This window comes from Chelmon rostratus, chromosome 6, assembly GCF_017976325.1.
Source record: "Chelmon rostratus isolate fCheRos1 chromosome 6, fCheRos1.pri, whole genome shotgun sequence".
NCBI classification, from domain to species: Eukaryota; Metazoa; Chordata; class Actinopteri; order Chaetodontiformes; family Chaetodontidae; genus Chelmon; species Chelmon rostratus.
The window spans coordinates 12996149-13012091 of record NC_055663.1 but is presented as its reverse complement, the minus strand read 5'-3'; the positions used below and the strand labels follow the sequence as shown (position 1 = coordinate 13012091).

Here is a 15943-nt window from a genome sequence, read left to right as displayed (position 1 = left end):
CACTACCTGCACTGCGGTGAGACTATCTGCCGGTGCCACCAGCAGGATCTCGCTGTTTGTCTCCTTGCTGGATACTCCTCTTCATCAACCTCCGTAAACGTTACCCACACCGCACGTTTCGCCTGCCCCCTGCGGTCAGAAGGGGAGCGGAGGGGAGGCGAAGCTGCGACGCTCCGTACGTACGACGTGACGTCGGAAGAAACGTTTCTGCCCATGCTCGCAAGGGCAGGAGGAGATGAGCCACACTGCAGCTGATCGATGTGTTGTAGTGATGTAATGTTGCCTGTTTGGTGACTACGGATGGCTGTTTGTGCCAGGCTCTGCGGAGTGGGTCAGTCGCGGAGGTGCAGGAGGCGACAGCGGCAAAATCAGCAGGATCAGGGTAGCGATTCCGACATGGACGAGGAAGAAGAGGAGCGGATCGTGGGTCAGAGACAAGGCGACGGCGGCGGAGGCCCGGAGAGCGGCGTCGCCACTGCAGGGCCGAGTGACGCTGGTGAATATGGCAGCGGTCGTGTCAACAGAAGAGGCTGTCTGGAGCACACGAGCACGGGACCTCCACACCCTCAGTCATTAGCGGATCTACCGCCGGAGCTGTTAGTGGAGATATTCTCCCTGCTTCCCGGAACAGCGCTGCCAAACGTCGCCCTCGTCTGCAAGAAATTCAAGCAAATTCTCAGCACTGAAACCATCTGGAGGAGGCGGTGCATTGAAGGTAAATACAGCGATTACTGGATATCGAGACGGTCGAGCGACAGGCTGCTAAATCAAGCTTTGAGTCACATATTAGCATCAGATGTAATGATCAGCCTGCATGAGATCCCCTCTTGTGCTGGTCAGGCTCGGTGCGCCCCCACGGATATGCGTGCAGCCCTTTAAAGCGTTTCCGATCATCTGAACGGCAATCATGAAGGAAATTAGCCCCGCGTCTTTGGTCACCGCTGTAAAGACATAGACCGAGGCCTCTCACTGCTATCAGGCCCATGTCAGCCATTCTGTGCAGCTGATGAGACTGTCTCTGCAGGGCCGGACCAAGCATTATCTGATCACCAGCACCCCTCAGTGTTCCTCAGGGGACTGCGCTATGGCAGCAAACACTTCTCCTATCATGCACACAATGACACACAAATACTGTGTGCAAATATGCAGTTGCAATGCCTGATATTCTCCAGCTCACTGGTGATGTTTTGAAATGTTAAGTTGTACTTCTGAAAGCAATCTGTGGAAAAGGTTCAGGTTTTATTAATCAATTACTTTTTAAAAATAGCAGTGGGCAATAAAGGTAATCTATTGTGGAAGTGAAAATAACTTCTGGTAAGTTAAATTAGAATTTATTTATAACAATAATGATGCATTTTATTTATGCTGCACTATTTGGAACAAAGTTACAAAGTGCTTAGTGTGGTTAAATGGGAATAAAACACTTCAGAACTGAGGAAGCGAAAGCAGGTGCTTAAAATAATATTAAAATAAAGATGAATAAAATACCCAACAATAAAGATGAAAATAACGATGATACCGAAACAGATAAAACACGTTGAAGTGGTGGAATACAAGTTTATTTTTTTTAGCATAAGTTTTGAGACGCGATTTTAAAGACGTCACTGATCCTGCAGTGAGTGAAATCAAACAGAGATCCAGTATTGCTACAGTTCAGTTCTGCTCATAGTCTACTACACCCATATATATTACTGTAAAAGGATGGATGCCGCAATTTAAATCGTGTCACAAAATCTCTCACAGTAGGAAAATTAAATAGCATCACATAGAACAACCATACCTGAAGTCATTTATTAGAAAAAACGTTTGCTCACTCCAGCCTCTCCAGTGTGAGGATTTACTGCTTCTATCTGTTTCAACTGAATTTTGAATTGAGTTACTTTGAATGTCAATCAGTTGATTTCATGTCGTTATCATTTTATAGATGAAATGATGCATCTGTTAACTGGAAGAACACTTGCTAGACTAAAAAATAAAGGTTAGTGGCAGCAGCGTGAGCAGACAGCTGGGAGGAAGTTTTGGGGAGATTTGGGGTCATGACTGCACTGTAACAGAGTCAGCAAGCAACGAAACTGCAAACTGAGATAAAAGTAGAGGCCTTAACAAATATCGAAATATTATCAAAATAGCAATATGGCAGAGTGCGATATCCAAATGGCAGGGGCTGCACTTTTATGATAAAGGAACTTGTGAATCAGATGTGATCGGGTCTCGGCGTCCATCTACTGGGCAGATTTCCTGTTCAACTGCTCTCGGCTGAGAGCGCCAACGTTAGTCCGAGTTGTTTGGACTTGCGCCGCAAAATACAGAGAAAGTTGATTAATATCTGACTGCATGAGCATTCCCATCACCACTGATGCTGAAACAGATATTTGACACGCAGTAAATAATGACAGTAAATGTTTTCTCTCCGCAGAGTTCGGTATGAAGGATGATCTGAGGAAAATGGAAGTGGGAGGCGTATCCAGCCAGGACCTCTATGTTAAACGTGAGCTTGACTGCTGAATAACCTGCTTTCACCCATGTCACCCATGAATCAATTCAAGGAAGTATTTGGTTCAGTCATACTCCATTAGGGCATTTAAACATTTGCACCCTCATATTTTCTTGTGTGTGTGTGTGTGTGTGTCCAGATCTCCCTCATGCTGTGATTAGCAGCAGATGAGAAACAATCCCAGCACATTGCTTTTTTTGACATGAATGTGGTTTGTCTGTTCCACTTTAACTCAGCCTGTTGATCTTTTGGTAATGTAGTCTCTCCTATCTGTTCATTTGTTCATCAGCAGAGGTGTACAGCTGCCACAAAACATGCCAGGCTAAGTGTTGGCGCCTGTTGGCGCCTGTTGGCTCTTTGAGTAGATTACTTATTGCGTTCACTTAACGGCCCAGCTGGGCCGAGCCCGCCTCGCTGCCCTACACATGCCTGTGTTGTGCCTGTCCAGGTGTCAACCCGCGGGTAAAGTCTGGGCGCTTTATGAAGCTCCTCCCGGACTACGAGCACATGGACTATAGAGACGTGTACACACACTGTATGTACATGGGCCTCAAAGTGGATGGCTGCAGCATGAGGGGTTGTGTGAGGGGGAGTCTTATTGATTTCATTTCTGAGCAAACAGTTGCAGCAGCGTTAATGCATCGTGTGTGCACGGTGAGTGTGTTTGCCTTCATATGGTATGAAGTGTGAAACAGCGGGGTGGGTACATTGGTGTGCTGTGCTGTGTGTGTTGTTTGGACTGGCTGACAGGAACGTGGTCAGCTTACACTCTCTTCTCTATTGGGTTTGCATCTCACAGACTCCATCCTGACAACAAAAGGTTAAGTCTGTTGCTTTTAACCTCGCACAGTGTGGCTCATAGTGAAAGATGGGTGCAGGGTTGCAGAAACTGATCAGCGTGGTGTGATGTTGTGTTCTTGTGTTCCAGTGCTTCACCCATACAGACATATCTTGGGCTTGTGGCAGCCCGACATAGGGCCTTATGGTGGATTGCTCAATGTTGTGGTAAGTGTTGTTTGTCAATCAAGCCATTTGCATTAAGATGAGGAACAATGGCGACAATTTACAGTTTGTTGATCTCTTTTGCATGAACCCCCCCCCCAGTGATTATGATGCAGCAATGCAGCAACATCTTTGGCACGCTTCAGGATAATATCAGCGGGTGATAAATTATTAAAAGTGTTTCTCATTCAGGTGGATGGGCTGTTCATCATTGGCTGGATGTATTTGCCGCCTCATGACCCCCGCGTTGAGGATCCCATGAGACGACGGCCGCTCTTTCGTATCCACATGTGGGAGAGCAAAAAGGCCACCGTGGAGTGCATGTACGGACACAAGGGTCCCCACAAAGGAGACATACAGGTACAGCACAAAAGCTTCTCTGTGCACCGAACAATACTTTAATTCGAGGTTGAAGGCTAATAGAAGTAGCTTAACCTTTAATTTGTGTCATATTGTGTTATTTTTAGACTGTGAAAAAGGATGAATTTTCAACAAAATGTAACCAGACTGATCACCACCGCATGCCTGGAGGCAGACAGGAGGTGGGTCAAAACTGATAACTGTACTAAGTGAAACCTGTTGATGACCTGTTGTAAATGTTCACTTATCTTGCTTCCCTCTTGAACATGCTTTTATTATGGCAAAAGAGTAGTATTACACTGTTATGTAACTGTTCTGTAATTTCTCTGTGTGTATGTGTGTGTGTGCAGGAGTTCAGGACGTGGTTGGAGGAAGAATGGGGCCGGACACTGGAAGAAATCTTCCATGAGCACATGCAGGAGCTCATCCTGATGAAGTTCATTTATACGAGTCAATACGAGTATGAGTCTCTTCTTTACATCACACGTTCTCTGTAGCTGAAGCTCAGCGAGTGTCAGTAGCTCCTACAGGTTAAACAGCAATGATGAGAAAGGCATTTTATCTGAAGAGAGGGTTCTGGTTTCTCTTGTGGGCTCACAGAGTTTTGGTGAACGTAGCAGAGGCTCAGGTATAAAGCTGTCTTTTATCCCGCTTCTTTTGACAGTAACTGCTTGACGTACCGGAGGATCTACCTGCCCCCTCCGATGCCCTCTGACCTGCTGCAGCCAGGCCTCTTCAAAGGCACCTATGGCAGTCACGGCTTGGAGATAGTCATGCTCAGTTTCCACGAGACTTCTGCGAGAGCCACCAAGCTCACTGTAAGTTAATGAACAATCATTATCAGAGCCTGTGCTCGTCTCAAAAATATTTTTTTAACTATAGCAATGTGTGCCAGACCTGCAATGTAAAGTAATCGCAGGCTGAGTACAATTCAGTGAACACACTGATATTCTACCGCTTTCCTGTGAATCATTTAATATCCTGTAAATGTTCTCCAGGTCTTCCTCTTCCTCTCCAAAAGCAAACTATCCAGCCTTTGAAAGGAGCATTCAACCCAGATTCCAAAAAAGAACACTGTGTGACACAGAATTCAGTTGTTTGCAAACGAACTGTGTTTACTGGTGACAGTTTAAACAGCTGTTCCATATCGCTCCATCCTTGCTTGTGAACAGCCATACATGATACTGTCACCTCTTACCAGTGAACCTGTTTACCTGTGGATTGTTCCAAACAGGTGTTCTTGGAGCGTTCCACTACTTTCCCAGTCTTTTGTTGCTCCTGTCCCAGCTTGTTTGAATCATGTCGCTGCATCAGATTCAGAATAGGCAGATATTCACAAAAATCAGTTGATGAGGTAAAACCGTACTGTGTTCAATGGAGTAAAATTCTGTTTTGTGTCCCAACTGTTTTGGAATCAGGTTTGTAACGTTGACCCACCAAAGCCGGTAGTGGTAACTGTAATTGTACTCCTTTGTGCAGGGGGACCCCAATGTTCCTGCAGGGCAACTCACTTTGGATGTTGACCTGAGCCGACCTGTGGTCCTCCCAGACTTGGAGCAACAGCGCAACATAGAGGAGCTGTCCCGGCTGGTACTGGGCGTACAAGAAGAAGTGCAGAGAGAAGCAGAGCAACAGGCCAAGGGCACTTCCGCCACAGTCAGAGGGGCAGCAAAGGGGGCCTGTGGTAGTGCCAGTGCAGCAGAAGGGGCGGAGGCAGACCCTGGCCCCAGCAGCACCACCACCAGTCCTCCTGAAGCCCAGCCCTTCATCCTGCCCCTGGAGGTTACGGCTCGCAACGAGGTGTACCCTCGCACCTGCAGGGAATGGTAAGAACTACATACAGTATGAATTCCACAGTTGACAGATGGATTGATTGTAGCTACCTTTGCCCCAGTACCCACGGTGTTGGACTTAGTGTACCTATTGTTGCTGAGCTGTTAAAAGTTAGTTACTGTTGAAAGTTCACGGCCAATGGGCTGAAATCATATCATTCTCTAATGAGTGCCGTCAGCATGTGTGTTGAATTAGCTGAACATCTGTAAAACTGTTGAATTCATGTGTTATGTTGTAGCTTATCATATGACCATATACATAGGAATGATTATGAGGATTTTGGCTTTCACAATGAATTAAACTGGGTATGTTGCAAAATGGATGGGTGGGGCAGAGTGCCTGCTTTTGTGCTTCAACTCGAGGTGGACGGTTTGATCAGGCCAGTTGACCATAGTGCCTCTTGCAACTGACAAGAACGCAGCTACATAAATCTTTTTCCACTTGGTCATGTGCTCTGGTGGCATTATTATCACCCTAAAAGCAAACACACTGATTTCACTCAATGAAACGCTTTCCATATACATTTACAATGTATTATTGAGTTAGAAGATGGACGTGGATAACTGACCCTTCGCTAAACCCCTCTTACAGCAACTGTCCAATCATAGCTGAGTAACTGTAACTAGGCAGCAGCAGGCCTGTCAAGCTTTGCATTTCTCTGCATGTTATTGTGTGCATGAGGCTCTAAGAGGAGAGATATCAGCATATATTGATTCATGTTCATATCCATCAAGTACTGAACATATTTTAGACCCTTTTACAGGCCTCTTTGTTAAAATGTGTCACATGTGTCCATTAGCTAGCTATACTTATAAAGATTGATGTTAAATCTGCCACTGTCATCACCATAAACTCTTGCATGCCGTGGAAAGCTTGACAGGTCTAGCAACAGTAACTAAGGAGGGCAGGGTTTAGCAAAGGGTCACAGATTCCTTATTAATTAGTCTGCATGAATCTGCAATCACTGTAAAATAATATTCAGCAATTATTATAGATTAATAGTTAAACACTGCAGCCATAACCATTTCCTGTTCTTATTCTTGTCTATTCTCAGTGTTTGTTAGAGTCGACAACCCACTGAAAGTGATATGAATCAAAATATTGATGAATTGATGTTCCTCCATTGCAGCTTCTATGGGACAGGCCTGATCGCTGGGCATGGCTTCACAAGTCCAGAGCGCACCCCGGGCCTTTTTGTGCTGTTTGATCAGGACCGCTTTGGTTTCATCTGGCTGGAGTTGAAGTCTTTCAGTCTGTACAGTCGCCTGACGGACCACCTAGCCCACGCTCACGCCCCAAACATGGAGCGGTTTGAGGCTATGCTGCGCAACATGCAGTCCTGGACATCCTGATGCACCATGCTTATCTCCTTAGGAGATAAGGAGACTTATCTCCTCCCACAATGCATAATTACAACCACGACCACACATCACAACATCAAACCCGAGCCACCTCTGTCCTCTGCTGACATCGTTACTATCGCGTTAGGTCATGACATTAACTCTACAGGCTCTGTCCGTATCTGCTTCACAACACATTGGACTTTACTGTCTAAATAAGCTAGTTTTGTCATCCCAAGCACTTTGAAAGGCCCCCCAAGTCACCATTTATCACCTCACTTCAGCATGATAGTAGTTCATGTTAATGTTATTTATTTATTTATTCCCTGCAGGAGATAAGGAATGAAATTTCATACCACTTACTATGGATCAAACTGTACGTGCCTCTGATTCTAAAACCATGTCTGTACTTGTTAGTGCTTGAAGAAGATAAAGGTATCCAGTGTATTCTAAAATATAGTATTATACTGATTTTAGTGCCCAACATATCGATCTGCATGCTGCATTTTATTTAGATCGAATCGCATTACACTCATAACCATGATCTTGAACATGATGCTTTACTTTCATGAAGCAGCATGCCTGTTTTTTGTTGTTGTTTTTTTTTGCTTTAGACACATCAGAATTTAAAAAGAAAAAAAAAAGACAGCCTCTCAGGTGTTTTACAGGTGTATGAAGTTAATCTCATTCGATTCAGTTGTCCAGTTGGAATTGGAAATTGAGTAAGTTTTACAGCTGGGCAGTTTTCTAATCATTGACAAGAGGGGATTTGCTGACTCATCAAACACTGTAGCTATACTGTATCACCATTGTTGGGCAGACTGACATGTTTTTTTCCCTTTGAACTTAAGAGATATCCTTTTCACTGATATGCTTTGACTCATGGTCTTAAGTCAAACATATTTTTGTCGCCACACCCAACATAATATTATGTAAGTTGGAAAGATGTATTGTACTTCAATAGAATTATATAACCAATACATAAACTGCATTTAATTGAAATTCTACAGTTTATGTGCTGATAGAATTATGATGTGAAACAGAAGCGTCTCTTACCTTTGAAATGTATTGCATATATTGTTTATTTAAATGGCTGACATGACGTTTGCCTGGCTTTACACCTGCAAAGCTATTCCCTCCAGTTTTACAATTTATTTCAAAATTGAGATCAGGCTAGCTGAACACAATACAAACTAACAGCTTAAAGTACCAAGTAAGTGTCTGTTCGTCTCATTACGGCCTGATGGTGTTGCCCAGTAGCTTTCCTACTCCAAGTGCACTTTTCTGGGCAGTATAGGGAATCATTCAAAACCACTGGCCAGCACTTTTCTATCAGACTGCAGCTTTATTAACATTTGCAAAAAAAGGTATCTGCAAAGCATCATCAACTTAATTTTATCATTTTATTAATTTCCGCTGATATTTCTAACATTTGTTTCATGCATTCTCCCATCTGTAAGCCCTCTGTACCCAGCTATTTGACTGATTTGCCTTTGAAAATGTTGCTTTGTACTATTTCCAATGCCATACGCCTGATTTTGAGGAAAATGAACCAAGTCTGACCTATTGAACTGCTCACATCGGACTTCAGGGAGCTTTTCAGCTTAAGCGCTCTTCTCAGTAATAAAAAAAATACAAAACTGAAAAGGACATTATTGTCAGGTCTCTTTTTTCTTTATTTTCCTGCAATTCAAGTGAACTGTTGACAACTATCACCTGAAATGATTCTCTCCTGTTGCCACACTATATTACACAAGCCCTGTGAGCTACGAAACCCAATATTGCAAACAAACAACTGTTGTCACTATTAAGTATTAAGTGACCCATGATCACCTCTCAGACTGAAGTGCTGGACCCATGATAAACCCTGGTTACAAGCTCGTCTACTGAAACACATATTAACCCTTTCACAACTACGGCCAGTGCTTGTGTTCCCAATTTTGTCTTTTTCATGTTTGTGAATGGAGAATTAAATGAATACAAACCAAACATAACTGAATCATAACTGAATGGTACAAGATTTCTCACGTGAGTTTTTATTGGTTCTTCAAACAACATCATTAAAAAGAGATATTAGGCTAACGCAGTAGTGGTATCTCATGATGGAAGTGTCTTTCAACCACATATTTCCTGTTGGGCTTTTAGATTTTATTAAAGTATTCCCTGAAGCGATATGCCATGAAATCAAAATGATTATGAAAAAGTTTCAAAATCCCCTGCTGTCCCAACACACAACTTACTTTATTATTAAAATCACATTAGTTTTAACAGTGGTTTCACAGTGTGTGTGATGCAGTTTCAAATGATTTGTTTAAGGTGGAATCAATAAAAAAAACTTGAAAGGGGAGGTGACTGTTCTACAGCTCGCTGTGCTCCTTCTCATAATATTGTTGGATCTTCTCCGGGAGGGTCTGAGTGATGAAGACGAACCGGTCCTTCTTCAAGTGCTGACTCGCTGCCTGCTCCTTTGCATCAATTTTCAAGTAGTCTCCTTCTGCTCCGTACTTTGGCCAATGGACAAGACCTTTCCCATTAGGAGACCTACACACACACACACACACACTCAGAAACAAGTTTGTCTTATCTCCATGTATATTCTAATTTAGAATGAGGGTTAATTCCTACCCTGTGCGAGCAAAGTTGCCCCAGTAGCTCATCATGGTTTCGCTCAACTGCTCCTCCTCTTCAGAGCATGCATCTGCTGTGAAATAATGACCAGCTGGAAAAACACTTTGTACTTTATCATAGAAAACACAGGAAAAACCTGGGTCTCTGGTGGGATGTTGAAATAGGGGTTTTTATATTGAACTCACTTACCGGCTAATTTCACATGAGTAGTTGTGAAGCAAAATCCTAATACTGTAAAGATTTCATCTGAATGGTCACTCCTAACAAAGCTTGGCCTTTTTGCCTGCAGGAATTTTGGTGGATGGCGGTACTCATACAGGTACACGGAGGCGCCTGCATCTAGTAGTAGACAAAGAGTGTGATATGTTATTTCTGAATGACTGTGAAGCAAAAAGTAAAAAAAATGGTTGGAAAATAGATTCACTATATTGTGTAAATAAACTACCTCTGTGTGCATTGGCAGTCTTAATGGCTGGAATGGTGAATATCATATCTCCAATAACCTCAGTGAACCCGTCTCTGTTTTTCACACGATCTTCACCGGTTCCAATATATTCATCTACTACCAAATTGCTAAAGACTGCATCTTTGGCCTTGAGAAAATGACAACATAACTGTCAGAGAAGTTTGAGCAAGATGAAACAGTATGATATTGTACTGGTAGTGTCTTTCTTACATCAGGGTAAAATATGGAAAGGCTGTTCACGACCTGCTCCCGATCCATTCCCTCTGTCCAGTTTGGAGGAGCAAAGAACTGAAGGAAGACACAGCTGGAATTACCATTTCAAACAAACACATATTTTTATGGGCTAATCTATGAGTCTGTAACAATTTAACATTCATACTTACATCAGGAAGTAACCAGCCGCCTTCATGATCATTAACACCAGTCATGAATGGCACAGTGAGAAGTTCATGTTTATGGAGCAGCTCATCCACAGGTTTTCTCAGGAAGTGTCCATCAACATTTATGGGAAATCTTTGATTCTTGAGAGAATAAAACATTTAATAGAGAAAATTTCAGAAAAAGACAACATAAATACATAAAAATAATAATAATAGGTAGATAGATACTTTATTAATCTCCAAAAAGAAATTTACAGTTCTAGCAGCTCAAAGGGTGGAAACACAAGGGCATGCAAAAAAGAACAAGAACAACTTTCAAGTAATGAACAACTTTCAGGAGCATCATAACAATAAAAATAACAACAATAACAACAACAACAACAACAACAACAACAACAACAACAATAATAATAATAATAATAATAATAATAATAATAATAATAATAATAACCTCATTAAGTCAGTCAGAATCAGTTTTACAGACAATATCTCACCTGCCCAATAGTCACAATGGCACTAATATCAAGGTTTTTTATGCATTTAGCGATCTTCTCTGTGCTTTCGAGGCTACAGCCACATCCATCTGCTACCATCTGAGGACAACAATTTAGAAAATACAGATGTTGTGATCGTTGCCAATATTGTGAACAAAGTGAAGACACACAAAACACAAAAATAAACAGTGATAATCCACCTGAGTCACTGGTAGAGGATCGTTTGCAATGACTAAATCCAGTGCAGCAGTGCCACTCTCAGCAATGGCACGGTGGAAAAGGCCATGAGACAGTGGTGAGAGGAGCTGTTGATTCAGTTGACAGGAAAGAGGAAAAGTTCTGTGAGCAGCAACACTGTGCAATACTTGCAAAGAAAGCACTTTATCTGCAGAATGATCCTTACCAGGAGTGATACGCTCACTCCACCAGCAGATTCCCCAAATATAGTAACTGAGTCAGGGTCCCCTCCAAAGTTATGAATGTGCTCCTGGGTCCACCTCAAAGCTTGGACCTGGTCCAGCAGACCAAAGTTCCCTGACACGTGTTCATCTCCAGTGCTGGATAGAACAGACAATTATTGTCTGCCATGCTATGTTTACAACAGATGGTAAAAGTAACTTTGAACTGTCATTGTGGCACAGATAGTATGTTCATTCTAACTGTGCTTTGTGACTTGTGTCTTTTCACCTGAGAAAGCCCAGAAGTCCCAAGCGGTACTGGATCAGAACAACAACCACATCCTGATATGCAGCCAGGGCGGAGCCATCAAACACTGAAGCTGACCCCAGAGTAAACCCTCCACCATGGATCCAGACCATGACCTGGTAGGAAACAAGGACATTTTTACTTTATTCTGACTGGTCATAATAAACTCATAATATCAATTAAACTACAGTAAACCAAAACAAAGAATTAAATCCCACTACAACAAAGAATTCATGGTGAGAAACTGAGTATTTCAAAGTTTGCAGTCTGGCCATCATGGATTCTTCAAAAGCAATCAAGCAAACTCATCCAAGAACACGATCTAAAGCAGAATCTTAGTAAGGGAGCAGCACCACTCCAAACCTGCAGCAAAGGGTTCTTACTGGGAGCTTGGCATTGTGAGCTCTGTTTGCAGGAGTGTAAATGTTGAGGTAAAGGCAGTCTTCTGAAATGTCTGGGATTTCAGCCAACAGGCCACTGAGTTTATCAAGCAGATCATGAACAAGCTGTTTATGCTGAACACACCTGAAAAAGAGACATGTTTTACTAACACATACTGGGCATAATTTCTCCAAGTGTGGTGTGCAACAAGTGAAGGGCATGAAAGTCTTACATGGGTGGCTGCCGGGTGGCATCCCTCACTCCTTCCCATCCCTCTACTGGCTGAGGTGCAGCCAGTCTCAGAGCAGGGCCGATGGGTGGCTTGGCAAATGGGATACCCAGGTAGGCATGGACGCCCGTCTCCTTCCCCTTTACGCTCACATATGCACCCCTCAGGCTGCCGAGCTTTGTGTGGACTTCAGGTGCTGTCAGGATATTAAGACTGAGTCAGAATCATAATGTGACACTTCACAATTTAGCAATTCAATTTCCAATTCAAATACACACACAGAAAGGTCAGGATGCACAGCTACAAACTGGTTCCACTGTGACCCACTGAATACAGTTTTGCAATGCAATTAGTGATACATTTTGAGTGTGTTAACATTCTGTCTCAACACAACAGGTTTCAATAATTTGAGTAAATTGCGTGCTGGATATTTATGTGAAATAAGGCCTTTGTAAAGTTGTGTTGATCTAATCTCAAGACAATCTAAAATCTACAATCAATCTGGTGAATAAGGACATATCACAATAGAATTGATGACTAAAACTAAAAAGACCAAGGTTGTTCAAAAAAGAAATCAAAGGATTTCTACTTGGCAAAGATGATCTGTCACATTGCTCCATTCTGGCAATTTTCCACCACATTGATTAGCCTATGGCATTTGTTTATAAAGCCACAGTCGTTCCCATATTCATGTTGTCTGCATCATGCTAAAGCCAGAAGAAAAGCCTAATTATTAAAAGTTGCAACCTGCCTGGGTCTTCAGGATAAGAGTTTCACCTTTGGACACAGTGAGCTTTTCCATTATGTAGGTAAAAGGTAGCGTTGTTTAACCCTCGTATTGTTTTCCCATCTACTATGCACCTTTTGTCTTCCTGGATCAAAATTGACCCGGTCTGGTTTGACTGCTTGTAAAGCATGAAGTATAAAATAATCATCAAATTCTGTGTTGAACCTTTTTAGTCAACTTGTTTCCAACACATCAACATATATTTTACACTTATTTTTGTAATGTATGATATAATAGATGTTGACTATGGTTATGATCTGAGGCACATAAATTAATGTATTATCACAGACTGGCATGTGTCAAAGTTTAGTCAGGACACTGTTTTGAAAGAATGTAAAATTTTTTAATGGCAGCAAATAGTCACACCTGTTGTCCTCCCGGGTCAAAATTGACCCGGTGTGGTTTAGCTGTTTATAATGCATGAAGTATAAATGTTTGTGTGTGCGTGTGTGTGTGTGTGTGTGTGTGTGTGTGTGCGTGTCTGTGTTTATTGTACTGGAAAGCACAATAGTATGATCCATTATACCACTTACTGTGGCTGCGTCAAATTTGACCAGGAAGACCACAGATGCTATAAATTCAAAGAACACATAATTCAAAGAATATAGTCATAATTAATTTTACTTGCAAAGAGCATAGTATGGAACCATCCATGTCATTTTCAAGCAATTATATGAGAGAAAACCATAGTTATGATATGCAAACACTTGAAAACAGGTCAAAATTGACCCGAAGACAGGAGTAGGGTTAAAGTGCAACAGGTAACATGCCAACAGGTAAGGTGGCCCATCAAGTTTAACAACTGATTCATAACCAGGAGAGACGCATTAAAAACAAATGAATATACTGGAGCCAGGGTAGGCATGTGTTGTAATTCAGATGAACAATGCAGTCAGATCTACAAGTAATGTTTGCTTTTTGACGCCCGTATCATTGTGCAAAGAAAGCAGGTTTGTCCTACTTACCATGTAGGTCTGCAGCAACACAGAGAAACAAAACAGACGTGAGAAAGAAAAAAGTTTGTGTTGCACAGAACTTCATGATGATCGTCTCTGTGCAGACAGCAGCACTCTGCTGGGAAAGAGCAAAAAACGATGTCACCTTCTGTGAACCTTCTGTCTTACAACTTCAACCGAGGCAATGCTCCACCTAATGTTACATTATGACATGAGTCATCAGGTTTTACACCACAGTGACAGGAACTGAACAGAAACACTCCCTCCTGTCCCACTGGCCACTATGGCTTAAGGCATTTTCTGTTGAAAGGATTCTTTCATCTGTCTTCATGTAAATTAAAACAAAATATTGGACTTGACTGTCTTGGCGAAATAAGTACTGTATCGCTGGCTTGCAAAATGTTATACTTCCATCAAGACCAAGACAAAAGTACAAATATTTTGTTTGCAGGACAGAAGAACATCTCCCATGAGCTACATAGACACAGGGGATATTTAGAACTGTAGTTGTTCACAGTAACAATGAGCATATTGTTGCAACTGACCGTAAAAAAGTTTTGACACGCCCTCTCATTCAATATCATTTCTTCATTTTTTCCTGCATTGTAGATTAATACTGAGGACATCAAAACTCTGAAATGTCGCAGTAATGGAATTATGGGGTAAATAATAAAGTGTAAACTCACTCATGCTTCCCTGCTGCGTTAGGTGCACTGGTGTGAGTGGTTCACATTGGGTTGTCTTACAAGTACAAAGGACTTACCTTCAGTCTGTCCCTGAACCTGAGAGTTTGTGTGGTGTACTAAGGTGGTTGATTGACAAACTGAAAGAATTCCCCATAATAAAAGTGTACTTGACTGCGACCGCTGTACGTAATGTGGGGTTTGAATGCAAAACACGTCGCCAACATCCTTTGGTATACCATTTTATGAAAGGGGCACAAAGGCTCCACTCCATCCACAGGCCACTGGTGCCCTCAAGGGACTTAGCAGCGGTTTTGGAAGGGCTCTCTGGTTCCCCATTTCAACCACGAGAGGAAGTTGTCTTGAAACATTCCGCAGACAGTGTTATTTGGCACTTGCTAAATGGGTCAGTGACCTTCACATGGTCTCAGTGTATCCTTCATGCATGCCCCAGGGTATGTCAAAGTGTCAATGAAGCCTAACCCCACCTTTGTGCTCAAGGTGGTTGGCTCATGCTTTGCCATTGACCTTTGGGGATTCTCTTCACTGCCTTTTTCTTCCTCTGAAGAACAGTGGCTGCACATACTGTGTTCAGCTCATGCCTTGGTTTCGGAGAAGTGACCAATTCTTTGTATCCTGGGATAACCCCCACATGGCCAAAACCAAACACAAAGGACAATCCCACTGGACTGTTGGAGTGACTGGTCTAGCCCATATGAGTCAGGGTTTGCAGGCACCGGTGGGGCTGCAAGCACCGGTGGGGCTGCAAGCGCATTCCACTCGTGGCCTTTAAAGGGGTTTCCACCCAAGACAAAGAAAACTATTGACAGGTTTCTTATTTTTCTTTCTTATTTTCCTGTAATTTAAGTGAACTGTTGACAACTGTCACCTGAGATGATTCTCTCCTGTTGCTACACTATATTACACAAGCCCTGTGAACTAGGAAACCCAATATTGCAAACAAACAACTGTTGTCACTATCAAGTATTAAGTGTCCCATGATCACCTCTCATACTGAAGTGCTGGACCCATGAAAAACCCTGGTTACAAGCTGGTCTACTGAAACACAAACTGACCGAAAACTACGGCCAGTGTTTGTGTTCCCAATTTTGTCTTTTTTTGTGTTTGTAAATGGAGAATGAAATGAATACAAACCAAACATAACTGAATCAAACCTGAATAGTGCAAGATTTGACACATGAGTT

At 42.4% G+C, this 15943-nt stretch overlaps 2 protein-coding genes across 3 annotated transcripts; one reads left to right on the top strand and one right to left on the bottom strand.

Annotated features, from left to right (window-relative positions):
- Positions 1-215: 215 nt before the first annotated feature.
- fbxo31 (F-box protein 31) lies at positions 216-8681 on the top strand. 2 transcript variants are annotated; one of them, XM_041939001.1, is made up of 10 exons: positions 216-715; positions 2417-2488; positions 2943-3029; positions 3423-3499; positions 3689-3856; positions 3964-4038; positions 4207-4316; positions 4521-4674; positions 5336-5682; positions 6819-8681. In XM_041939001.1, the coding sequence occupies exons 1-10, from the start codon at positions 301-303 to the stop codon at positions 7039-7041; spliced, it is 1728 nt and encodes a 575-aa protein (XP_041794935.1). In that variant the 5' UTR covers positions 216-300; the 3' UTR covers positions 7042-8681. The 2 variants fall into 2 exon arrangements, with proteins under 2 accessions (XP_041794935.1, XP_041794934.1); XM_041939000.1 differs by lacking the exon at positions 2943-3029.
- A 334-nt stretch (positions 8682-9015) lies between these two features.
- LOC121607936 (fatty acyl-CoA hydrolase precursor, medium chain-like) lies at positions 9016-14236 on the bottom strand. Its single transcript, XM_041938998.1, has 13 exons — positions 14065-14236; positions 12316-12508; positions 12086-12227; positions 11685-11818; positions 11401-11554; positions 11198-11302; positions 10998-11096; positions 10507-10644; positions 10334-10411; positions 10103-10250; positions 9847-9996; positions 9655-9730; positions 9016-9570 (listed from the first exon to the last, which is right to left on the bottom strand). Exons 1-13 carry the CDS (start codon positions 14138-14140, stop codon positions 9387-9389), a joined length of 1677 nt encoding a protein of 558 aa, XP_041794932.1. The 5' UTR covers positions 14141-14236; the 3' UTR covers positions 9016-9386.
- Positions 14237-15943: the final 1707 nt, after the last annotated feature.